This window comes from Hippichthys cyanospilos, chromosome 20 (assembly GCF_059441005.1).
Source record: "Hippichthys cyanospilos isolate Australia breed blue-spotted pipefish chromosome 20, RoL_Hcya_1.0, whole genome shotgun sequence".
Lineage (NCBI taxonomy): Eukaryota > Metazoa > Chordata > Actinopteri > Syngnathiformes > Syngnathidae > Hippichthys > Hippichthys cyanospilos.
In genome coordinates this window covers 16,054,781-16,067,727 of record NC_142388.1, presented here as the reverse complement: position 1 = coordinate 16,067,727, position 12,947 = coordinate 16,054,781, and the positions used below count along the sequence as shown (strand labels likewise).

Below are 12,947 nucleotides of genomic sequence, written 5' to 3'. Positions count from 1 at the left end.
ATACCAAGATCCGATGATGATCCATCACTTCCAGAGCGTACAACAACCTTTCCAACTTTGGCAAAAAAGAGCGCAGACTCTGTCCCGGAGGCCGGTACACAGCTGCAATGAACATATTGATGGGAGCTTCAAGTTTGACCACAACAAATTCAATATCAGTGACACCCTGGATGTAGATTGTTTTGTGTGCCGGAATGTGTTCTTTCACCCAAATACCTACACCGCTGCCACGTTTCGTTGCCAACTTGTTCTTTGCCCCTTGGACAGGGGCGGCTTGTCTCGCCATTGTGCCAGTCCTTTGGTCTTTCTTGTAGTTGTCGGCATCGATGGTCACAATTTCCTCATGAAGCAGATTCAGCATATGAGAGTTATGCTCATTTACCTGTTTGTTTGTGGCAAAAACATGAAGAACTTCCTTCGGGCAGCGGTGTAAGTCATAGCCAGCAAAGCTCTGTCCACTTCCGACAGCTCATGGGACTTCTTTTTGACGCGAAGTCGGTTCAGTAGTTTGGCGAACGGAACGTCATCCTTCTGCCTCATGATTTCGGTCAGCGTGATCATTTCAAAGTTGTCGCGCCAGTGGTCCAGTCTGGTGGGATCGTAAACACCTAAAGGTTTGGACTGTCTCACAGGAGGTAGCTGATAGAAATCCCCGACAGCGATAACGGACATGCCACCAAATGGTAAATTGATTCCTTTGATTTGCTTCAACCGGGCGTCGACATATGCAAAGAGGTCTTTCGACACCATGGAAGTCTCGTCGATGATGAGAATTTCAGCGAGCGATAGCTCCGCTCTCACTTCGTCCAGTTTGTTGCCCAGGCCATGATACGGGGGTTTGAGGCTTCTTGGCAGTTTCAGTAGGCAGTGTAAAAAGTCATACCTGAAATGTTGAAGGCCGCGGTGCCAGTGAAGGCTGCAAGAATGACCGTTTGTTTGGAAATGTCCGCTTCCTCAGCCAGTCTGCGCAGTATTTTTGTAGCCTCTGCGTGAATACATTTGATTAAATGTGACTTCCCCATTCCGGCGCCACCATTGATGTAATAGAAGAACTGCCGTGGTTTTAAGCCACACACACGTCGTATGCACCAATCTCTGACCAGGTAGAAGGCACACGCTTGCGTTCGGTTAAGGGTCCGATATATGTCGCGCAAAACAGCCGGATCGATGCGGCGGCTTCCGTCGCGATGGACATTTCCGTTACCTCGGACCTGACATTGTAGTCTGGTACGTTTTCCTCCGCGTCACCAGGATCATCCCTCGCATTAATTTCCTCGATGCACTCGAGTCTTTGCAGTTCGCTTTCAGGCGCTAGCTGACACCACTCGTTGAAGACTATTCCGCTTTCATCCACCTCTCGGATGGCGTTGTCAACATCTCTGCGTCACCGGGATCATCCCTCGCATTGATTTCCTCGATGCACTCGAGTCTTTGCAGTTCTCTTTCGGGCGCTAGCTGACACCACTCGTTGAAGACTATTCCGCTTTCCTCCACCTCTCGGATGGCGTTGTCAACATCTTTGCTGTGCTTCTCATCGTTCTTTCTCTTCCGGTCGACAATTTGCACAACGGCCTCTGGATGCTCAGCAGCCGGCAACTGTACAAAGGCATGGTCTTGAAACAACTTGTATGTAGGACTGCATGAACCTTTCAACACCTCTGCAGCGCTCATGTGCAAAACTCAAAAACCTCTTACCTCTTTGGTTCTGGACTTCAACTGGCAGTCGGCACGATGAGGCAGATAGAGCTTGAGAATGGATTTTTTTCCTGTGAAAATTTACAGTATTTGATGACGGCGTGTTTACCTGTTCTTTTTTGGACATACCCCATGTCGTTCAGCAGGGGGAAAACATTTCCGCCTTTAGCTTGCTTGCCGTACACGATTCCGCAGGTTGAGGCAAAATCAGCCAAGCACTTCGCTTCAAATTCCTGTTGTTTGAGGTCTGCCCTTATACTTTTCCGGCAAGCCGGTCATCCACACTTCAACGGACTCCTGCGTTTGGCCCTCAAGGTAAGAGAGGGGATAACTCATTTTCAGCGCATTGTCACTGGTTTGTACAAAAACCACACTGCAGGACGCTTGCTTCATATGGAGGCCACATTCGCGTGCGACGCACTCTTGTGCACTCACCTCTTTTTTCTTTGAGTACACTTGCATGATTTGTTTCATTTCATCGCTCTCGTTGACATTTTCGCTGCGGGAGTTCACAATCACCGATTTCAGGTACTGGCTCAGGCCGTGTTCAGCTTTGCTGATGTAGCTGCAGATGTAGGTAATGCAGGAATAAGCGTTCAGAATGTACCGAATGTCCATATTTGCATCCCAAGCAAGAAGCAGGTGTCGATTGTAGTTGTTCACCCAGCAGTCTTTGGGCTCTCGCTTGAGCACGACAGAGGTCTTTGCGGCAATTGAGTACAAACCTTCCATGTACTCATCACTGGTGAGCTCGCACTTAGCCAGTAGCTGCGGCAAAGTCAGAGAGGCCGTTTCCGGTTCGTTCAGCAAATTTTGCAAATCAACAAGCTTGGGGTTTGGCGCCGACCACTTCTACTTCTCTGGATTTTCTCCATCACACTCTTCACGTCTCATGATCATGGTTCTCTCGCACGGCTGCTTGAGGAAACCAAAACGGCACTGCGCGCCGGGTGCTTTGATGCACGTCTTTGAATGAGACTTATTTTGCATCTGAACCTCTGTGACTTTTTGATGCAGTTTGGGTTCCTTTTCCAGGTTGGGCAGCTCAGCGGAAATGTAGCGCGACACAAAATCGCAGATTTCTTGATCTGAGGCCTCCTCAAAGATGGGGGCGCCTTCAACCCAAATGATGCAATGGATGTGCAGACTTCCTCTGTGCTGAGACTCCAATCTGTAAAAGTAGTCGACCACTTTTCCAATGGGTTGCGCCGGAGAACAGAGCTTCCACACGTTTGTCAAACATGCGCATCGTTGTCATCGTATTGCTGCGGAGAATTTCACACTTTGTGGCCCAGTCGTGGTGAGCGAAAATCACCCGTTCACCTTTTTGCGCTTTGATGGCGGTGATGACTTCTTCCCAACGCATTTCAACAGTGGAGAATGTGCAGAAGAACGTGGGTGTGCCTAGCTGCCGAATCATGGCAAAAAGGTCCTTGAGACATTTCTCCCAAAAGGCCGGGGTGCCCCTTAACGGGACCATGAAGCGGACGGCGTCTTTGCTGTGTATCAGTTTTTCAACTTCCCGTTTGTCCTGCAACATAGCATTGTTTATTTGCCGACTGTCTCTGGTAAAAGGTTTACCTTTACGTAGCTGTATTCTTATGCTTGATGTGGCCTGGTGGATTTCAGTCACAAACTGAGCAAAGAACAAGTAGTTAGTGTCTCTGGCAAAACGTTCATCCACACAAGACAGTCGCACTAAATCATCTGTTGGTGTTAGTTATATACAGTTTCATATGTACTGTAATTGTATGCTTTTATTTGATGTTAACCAAGTGATGCATCCTCAAAACACATATGAAGATTTTTTGCACAAAATCATCTGTTGGTGTTAGCTATATACAGTTTCATATGTACTGTAACTGTATGGTTTTATTTGATGTTAAGCAAGTGATGCATTCTTGAACGGACATCACCATCTAATGCAAAGGTGAGCTGTACCTATCAGTTCAAAAATGGTGTGCCATCAGGAACTACAGACATCCAGGTACTTTAGCGAGAGCATTTGCAATTGCACAAATCACATCGCCGTCAACATTAAAGACAAATTTTAGCTTTTAAGCAGACCTTAACGTTTATGCAATACACATCTTTTAACCTTTTTGGTATGAATAAAACATGTTCATTTTCACATTAGTTTATTTAAGGTTTTCTCCAATAGTTTCAAAAAATATATTTTACTAATTTATAAAATTAACAATAATGAAATTCAGGTTATCCATACCAATGCCAAAAAGTCCACTTACCAAAAATCTAACAATTAGCCAACAGAGAAATAATTAAATGTACTTTTTATTTACTGTCTTTTATTTAGCTGTTAATGTATACACTGTAACATGTTTCGCATACCCCTACTAATGCCAAAAACAGCATGCTGATGGATGTGTGAATATGTGTGTGTGCTTATGTGTGTGTGTGTGTGTGTGGGGGGATGATGTACAAGACTTCAAGAGCAAAAAACGAGACACTGACTGGAACCTACTTATATCTAATATATCTAATATTTGTCGCAAAGTCAAGCGTTCAACTGCTAAAAAGGAGATGCCTAACTGTTATATGTACTCCGGGATTACATGACGCATTTAAAAAAAAAATTTTAAAAAAAAACGATTTTGAAAGTGGCATGTATGCAAAAAAGTGCTATGAAGAGTATTTTTAAAATATGCATATATTTTTGAGAAACACACCGGAATTACATTTAAAAAAAATTATAATCTAATACTCAAGCTACTCAACCCCATTATCCCAAAAAGCCTTATTAGAATGATTTGACCAATGTTCTTTTGTCTTCTTCATATATGGCTATTACATTTGAAGTCCGGTGACAAACAAGACAGTTAAGATGAGCCTGACAGATATGTGCTGTTCTCCGTTTCTACTCACAGTTGTCAGAAATACTTCAGACATTGAGTTCAAGGCAGCAAGACTTTTTAAAAAATATCTTTCACAAAATTAAACATGCATATCTAATATCACATGTGTTTAAGACGACAATTGAATTGGCACAATGACAACGATGACAAGTTAGGGTATTGACGATTTTTGTTCAACCGTCACTTCTTCTATAAAATTATGGTTGTGTCATTTAATTTTGCACTGTTTTTTCATTTAGTTATGTGCTGTACATTCCACCGAACGAAATATTTTATAATTAGGTTTAATCGTTTTTACAGCAAATTACTTAAGGATGTGTAAGTAATTAATAAAGAATGAGAAAGAACGTCTACATTTTGTCTTGCTGATATTTATTAAAGCCATACAATTACATCTGTAAATAGAAGATTGTAGATAACGATAATGGCAGCAAAATTACGTTAGATAAGCAAGCATGTGAAAATAATAATAACGATAATAACAATAATAACAATAGTGGGGGAAATTCTAGGGGAATTTAGTGATAGCTGAATTTGAATATATTTCACAGCACACGTAGCATTAGTATACTAGCGAACAAACACGTAATGAACAAATTATAATGTAATTAATAATACTCAAAATAGTGAAAACAAAGTGATGGAAGAACATAGAGGCTACTTTTTTTAACACCAACTAAGTACACCACTAATTGGAGAAAGTAAAGTTAATTACAACATTTATTTTTACGACAACTAAGTACACCACTAACTTAGTGTTGTTGTTCATTATTGCGTAACGAAAAATAATGAAATAATGATTAAAATAAATGATAATGAAAACAAGTTTTATTCATAAAAGTAGAAGATGGTGGCGGTCGATGTATTGCATTTAGTAAGCAATCAGGTTACTACATTATATTACCGCAACATAACTAGTCAAATGCGTCATCAAATTAGCACACGTAGCACACGTGTCGGCATACTATAGGACGAAAAAACTTAGCGAACAAAGTTGAAGTAATAATGACTAAATATGACAACAATTACAAATATTAATATCGCAACAGTTTAGACGACTTACTTACTTCACGGTACCCACGGGAAGAGCTAAACCGGAAGAGCAAGTGCACGGAGGTCAGCCCTTGGGTTACTTTCGCTGACACTTGGAAACGAAGTTTATTTTGGAAACGTCTTTGGAGTGTTGCTATGCAAAAAAATTTTTTAACAATATATTATTTAGATTTGTTGCCGGTAGTGAGGGGCAAATTGAACTAAGACTTGAACTTGTGAATCAATAGGGCCGTAAATGTTATGAGCGCGGGTCCGAAATTAGAGCTGTGATGTCCCACTCTTCCTAAACAGTCCTCTACCACAAACTGACACAGGGAGTTCGCTTTTTTAATCTACAGTATTTGTTTAATGTTGTGTTGTACTGAATCTGATGGTTTGTAGCCCACAGGATCGTGAAATATTTATTGCCATGTACTGCATTGTATCAGTAATAAAGAATTTAGAAAAAAAAGAAAGAAAAAATAAGCTGTCATTTCAACTATCGCGTGAGCAGCGTCGACATCCATGACTGGGCCGAGTACGGCAACTACAATTCTCTTGTCAAAAAAAATCACCAAGTGGGACGATGTATCGTATGGAGGACCAAAAGTGCCAAAATTCAATAAATAAATGTACCATTCAATCATTAAATATGTGTGTCATTAAATAATTAAAAGTGTCATTAATTAATTAAAAGTGTCATTAATTAAATAAATGTTTAAATAATTTAAACGTTTCATTGAAATAATTAAACATTTGTTTCATTAATGACATTTAATTATTTTATGACACATTTATTTAATTAATGACATTTAATTATGTAATGACACATTTATTTAATTAATGACACATTTAATTATTTATTGACACTTATATTTAATGACACGCTGTTGCTACGTTTCATCCTTTACTTATCTGTCAAGCTCTCGCGTCATAGTTTAATGGGCGGGTCCTACACCTGATTGGTTACCCTGCTTTGTCTTGCAAGGGTAACCAATCAGATGTTAGGACCCGCCCACCCATCAAATTTGACGGGAGAGGTTGACAGTTTAGCAAAGTATGAAACACGGCCAGTTTTCAGCTATTTCTCTATCTGTCATTCGGCAATCTGTCAACCTCCCTCGTCAATTTAGTGGGCGGGCCCAAAGCCCGTTAACTCAAATCATGTCCAATCCATTACTTCGGCCTGAAGAGGTTGGAAACATGGCGGATGCGATGACAGAGGACCTTCGTGATCTTTCACGACAGTTAGGTCGAGATATTTCAGACCTTGCTGAAAATGTGGAGGCAGGGCCTGTAGAAAACGATTTTATTCAACGAAAAGTGAAGGAATTTATTGAAGTTGCTGGACTTATTTCTGCACTTTCCGTTTCCGACATTGACCCAAGAGTGACTGCAATTTTAGAGGAAGTACAGTAGAGGTTCACAGGTCCCCGAGCACGACACAGCGTTTGATATACCAATTGCAGTTCTGGAAAATTACGTACTTTGTGGATTATCAACAAGTCAAATTGCAGCGACGTTCGGAGTCTCAAAGAGGACAGTCAGGAGACTCATGAAGCAAGCCAGTTTGAGGTAAGTGTACTACATTCACAAGTTGTCAACTTATTCAGCGATCTCATCCACGTTTAGTGCCATATTTCTTTATTATCGGTAATGTATTTTGTGTAGATAGAGAGATCTCTCTTCAACGATGAACGACAAGGAACTGGACCGCATTGTAAGTGAAGTCCACATCCAAATTCCGGCTACAAGTTCATGCGTGGCCATCTGAATGCAAGAGGTGTGCGTGTTCCAAGTGAGTAAAACGATATGAGCAATGTTTTAATTCGTTTTAAAGTATTGCTTCTTTGAAATCAATTAGGGAGCCTAGCTGATTTCATGCATCTGGGATTTTATCTGCAATCTGCTGAAATTTAAGTTAGCAACTTGATTTGTTTCTGTCGTGTGTTGAATAACTTTTATTTTGAAGGCTTTGGCTTTGCTGCACTGAAACTGTTTTACACACATGACTGTATATTTGTTACTTATAACCTGACCATTGCTTCAAAAAAGGATACCTTAAGAAATCCCAGAGGTCAATTTTATTTTCCTTCTGTCAATCTCAAGGCTGCAAGAGTCTTTACGCAGAGTCGATGCAGAGGGAATTCAAATGAGACGGCTCAGGTTGCATGTTTCAAGACGACGACAGTATTCTGTTCCAGGCCCAAATTCTTTATGGCATATAGATGGGAACCATATACTAATCAGGTCAGTGATCGTATTCAGTAATCTGTACATCTTTCTCTAGTTAATATTGAATACGATATGCTTTACCATAAACTTTTTTTTTTGTCTGTTCACAACTGCCTGACAGGTGGAGATTTGTTGTCCTTGGCGGGGTGGATGGATTCAGTCGTTTAGTGGTCTATTTGACTGTGGCTGGCAATAACAGAGCTTGTACAGTCTTACAAAGAAAGTTTCATAGCTGCTGTTAATCAGTATGGGCTGCCTTCAAGAGTCAGATCTGATAAAGGGGGAGAGAATGCAGATGTGGCAGAGTTCATGATCAGGAGCAGGGATACTGACAGGAATTCACACATCACAGGCAGAAGTGTCCATAACCAGCGGTAAATACACATTTGGATCACAATATCACCAGATGAGTGTATTTCTTTATAATGTCACTAAGAAATAATTTGATACATTGCCAATTTTATCCTAAGCACAGAATTGAAAGGATATGGAGAGACGTTTATCAGCATTCCCTGGACCTCTTCTATCAGATCTTCACTTCACTTGAAGCAAAGGGAACACTGAATCCAGACAACGAAGTTCATCTTTTTGGACTGCACCGGATCTTCCTTCCACAAATTCAGCAAAGCCTGAACTCTTTCTAAGATGCTTGGAACTGTCATGGCCTTAGAACTGAAAGGAACCAATCACCACAACAACTCTGGAGACGTTACAGAGAGCAAGGCCCGATGGCAGATCCTACTGAGGTTAAAGAAAGAGTTGTACCTTTTTGATATGGAATTCATTATGAGAGGGGACAAAACCTTTGAGAATGGCCTATCACACACAGAAAGCAGCACCCCAGGTTATGTCATTTTAAGAAGTCTAAATGGCCACTGTTGGCTTAAAGAAAGAGGTTTAAAAATGTCAGCATGATGTACCTAGTGGAAGTAAAATAAAATAAGTAGTTCAAAAACTAAGGCTGGAGCTTCCATTGTCTGTTCAAAACAGGAAGTTTCAAAGCCTATGTTGAACAGAGTACCATTAGAAGGAGTAAAAAAAAATACAACTGGGTCATGAAGCATCTTAAAGCCTTCTTTTCCCATCACTGCTAAATACCTCATGTCACCGGTTATAAATTCAAAATTGATCATATTCCTCGTCCTTTCAGGTTGAAGCTACCTTTTGACAGCTGCAGTACTTCCAGAAATTGAACTTTAAGTATCTTTAATGAAGATACATGAACTCTCGTCACTGGTACACAGAATGGATAACATCAATGCTGTGTTCTTCACACTCAGATGAGTGATACAAAAATGTTTAAAAGATGGATAATAAAACAGATGCCAAAAACTGCATGGTATTTGTGTAGTTTCACTGATACAGAATTTGTGTCACTTAAACCTCCTGATCAGTGCATTCAATAACTTTTATCATTTAAACATTTCTCGTTCCCTGTCCTCATCAGAGTCCCTTGCATCTATCTTCATTCTCAGTGGTTTCCCAAATGCATGTTTCCTTCACAAACTCTCTATGTAAACCTTGGTAGCTTGAGCTGGTTCCTTAATAAGCTCCCATTCTAGAAATAAATAAAAATGAAAATAAAGTAATAGATGTCAGAGAGACGTGTTGTGAGTTTGCAAGTTACATGAAACAGATATCTACTCGTTATCCATAAATATATGATTCATATTAATTAATGAAATGCCAAGTTAAAAAAGGAAGGAATTAGCTTTCAAACCAATAGGTTCAAAATAACTTATGAGCAAGGGAAAAAAAAAGACTAATTCCAATATTTATTTGATCACATTTTCAGGTTTGGTTAAAACAACCCAGATTAGGGGCGGCATGGCTTAGTGGTAGAGTGGTCGTCTCCCAGCCGAAAGGCCGTGGGTTCGATCCCCCGACCATCAAGACCATGTCTAAGTGTCCTTGAGCAAGACACTGAACCCCCGGTTGTTCCTGATGCTGCGTCATCAGTAGGTAAATGACTAGTTAGTGTAAAGCGCTTTGAGTACCTAAGGTAGAAAAGCGCTATATAAGTGAAAGTCCATTTACCAAAGTCCATTTGAGGCTGTCTTGTGTATCATTGAATGACTAAGTTCTCGAAATTACTTTTGTGCAAAACAACTCAGAAAATTATATCAAATTGGCCTAAATACTGGGTCAGTCCTTTTTTGACTTATAGTTGGCTTTTTTATTTAACCCAACCATTTGTTGAATGTAACATTCTGAAAAACAATATTTTTAACATACACTATAGTTGTGTTATAGTGCTAGTATAGATTTGTCTACATATGTTATTTTTCAATGAGACTCTTTTACACACAACTGGAGAGGAATTCTATTGTGATGATATAAACCTTCTTCTGTGTCCGTATGGTTCAGTGCCTCAGTGTTAGTCACTCCTGGTATGACTGCACTCTCCGCTGATGTTTCAGGCCTCTCTGGAACAGTCATTGACTGAGGCTGTCTCTCTGTCATTTTCACTTTGGCCTGCCTCTTGATGTGTTTTTGATTCCTCTGTTGATGTCCTTGAAATGTACAAAATATCTTCCTATTATCTTGATTGTGTGCTCGACACTCTTGAGACATTTGTTTCGGAACAAAAATAATATATACTAATCTTGCAGAATGGTAAAAAGCACCCACCCATTGCAGCTCAGTCTGTATACCTTCATTCCTGAAAAGGGAACTGCCTTTTCACAACTGAGGCAGGGGACTTCTGGTCCAGAGGCCTGTTGTGAGTGCTCCTAACGACAACAAAATAGTTTTAAATAATGATTATAAATGAACAGTAAACATTGCTTTGACTATTGAACATGAGTCTCTGTAAATATACGTAAGGCTGGAATGGTAGATCCTGCTGAAGTGGACATATGTAAATTGTAGCCTGTCCGATCATCGTTGATGGCTCTTTCAGGTAGGCAAGTGTGTATCCAGAGCTTGGACACGGAATCAATCCAAGGTTTCTGCTGCGAGTAAATCCCGCTATCTTTAAAAGTTCAAAACCTCCTCAGTTTTGGAGCTTTGGAAATACTTCAAACAGTTCAGATGTGACAACCATACTTTACTCATGCCCACTCACAACTGAGCACATAAAAAACATTATTCATGTTATGGACATTAAGCTGGAGTCAGATATTAATTTATCATGTGATTGACTTTGAATGAAATTTTGAATACATTTGCAATATTGTTGTTTGTTGTTTATTTTTTTTTCTTGGGTGGGGGGGATTTGGTATCGCTATGGTAACTACTGACCTGAAAATGTTAATTTTTGCTCCCCAAGTCCGGCAGCAAGAAGGTGAGCTTTCAAGGTCATATCTGGAACTTTATCTGCCTGGTGGTCAGACTTGTTTAGCCGATTTGAAATGCTGGTCTTCTCGGCCTTTTAACTCTATTCGCTCCAGCGGAATTACAGTATATGGCGCAAAAAGTCTTGCTACCTCGGCTGCAACAGAGAAATATGTCGCACCTTTATTTTCAAACTGGTGTGGTTCTGCCAGCAAACGAACAGCATTCGGCAAAATTACCGAGCGTTATGCTCGCCTAATTGATAGTCGTAATGAAACAACCAAATACATATATATTTTTAAAACGAATTCAAACGTGAAATAATAATGGATATTTGGCTTACCTTGGACGGGTGTTCTTGAGGGAGTAGCAGGTCTCTGCTGCTGCAACTGAGCCGCCATGGGAGGCTGAGTTTTGTGAAGTGCTTCTTCGATTAAATTTGATGCCTCTCTATGTAACTCTGTGCAACGTTTTGCCATTTTTCACTTCTCAAAACAATGGGACAAGCACGTGCACATGATGTATTCGGTCTTGAACTTTTTCTTGTTCGCCGTCGACTAATTATAATTAGGGATGACTACCAATCTAGGAGCATTTTCCGCCTCCTACCGGGCGTAAGATGACGATGATATTGATGTAGAAAATAAACCCGGCAAAGAATCGGTATAACAAGCGCTCAGCTGAACAAATGTTGTTGTTGTTGTTATTATTATTATTATTATTATTATTATTATTATTATTATTATCAATAGGAATTTTCTTGATATTCCTTGAGACAGACAACCATGGGTTTAGTCGTTTGGTCTGACCATTCAAATAAATGTAAATGTTATCGTGCCATCCAACGTATTGGAGTACATTCATCCTCTAAGTCAATCTTCTCTGAAATTAATTTGTTTTGGCTTGAAGAGCGGGTAACCAATCAGGTGTTAGGACCCGCCCATTAAACTTTGACGAGCGAGCTTGACAGATAAGCAAAGGATGAAACCTAGCAACAGCGTATCATTAAATATAAGTGTCATTAAATAATTAAATGTGTCATTAATTAAATAAATGTGTCATTAAATAATTAAATGTGTCATTGATTAAATAAATGTCATTAATTAAATAATTGTGTCAATAATTAAATAAATGTGTCATTAAAGAATGAAATGTGTCATAATGAAATAAATGTTTTATTAATTCAATGAAACGTTTAAATTAATTATTTAAACATTTATTTAATTAATGTCACTTTTAATTAATTAATGACACATTAAATTATTTAATGACACTTATATTTAATGTTTGAATGGTACATTTATTTATTGAATTTTGGCACTTTTGGTCCTCCATAGTATCGTTTTATCGTTATTTCTTTTGTCACCACACCCGCCTGACATGCAACTGCATTATGCTCCTAACAGTTTCCATGTCGTCTTCATGCTCTCTTTTGGTCGTGCCATCATAAAAGCAACACAAAAATGCACGCAAATAAAAACGAGTCATATGAGGAAGCAGGATGATTCACTGCTTTGTTTCAGCAATAAATAATTGAAAAATAAAAATGGAGACGTCATGTCCAGTGTCGCTTGACAGTTTCGACATCCATGACATATGTGTGTGTGACATGTTAATGAGCTTGAGTGACAGCTGATAGTCATTACTTTATTGACAAGGCAAAAGAGGCAAAAGAACAAAAGCTCCAAACGGTGTAATTTTGGTCAGCAAATATTGATACAATATATGTGGTATGACACAAATAAATTGTGAATGTCTATTTAATTAATGTTGATTGAAAGCATACATTATGGCAACTGACGAAAGTTATTTCTGATAATGATGTAAAGACAATGT

At 39.5% G+C, this 12,947-nt stretch overlaps 1 protein-coding gene and 1 pseudogene across 22 annotated transcripts in view; one reads left to right on the top strand and one right to left on the bottom strand.

Moving 5' to 3' along the window:
* LOC148407553 (uncharacterized) overlaps positions 1-12,947 on the bottom strand; it is a 69,582-nt gene that overhangs the window by 18,282 nt on the left and 38,353 nt on the right. For 2 of the 22 annotated variants that reach the window (XM_088403576.1, XM_088403588.1), the window contains exons 1-7: positions 11,455-11,789; positions 10,178-10,567; positions 2,131-3,226; positions 1,805-2,004; positions 1,696-1,716; positions 383-1,596; positions 5-102 (exon numbers count right to left, since the gene is read on the bottom strand). In XM_088403576.1, coding sequence (XP_088259702.1) covers positions 5-102; positions 383-750 — 466 coding nt within the window. In that variant the 5' untranslated portion in view covers positions 751-1,596; positions 1,696-1,716; positions 1,805-2,004; ... (1 more) ...; positions 10,178-10,567; positions 11,455-11,789. Of the gene's footprint in view, positions 1-4; positions 1,597-1,695; positions 1,767-1,804; positions 2,005-2,130; positions 3,227-5,631; positions 5,708-10,177; positions 10,990-11,078; positions 11,269-11,454; positions 11,795-12,947 lie in introns of those variants that run through there. The other 20 variants (XM_088403597.1, XM_088403577.1, XM_088403598.1 and 17 more) reach the window with 20 other exon arrangements.
* LOC148407558 (uncharacterized) lies at positions 7,294-9,439 on the top strand (annotated as a pseudogene).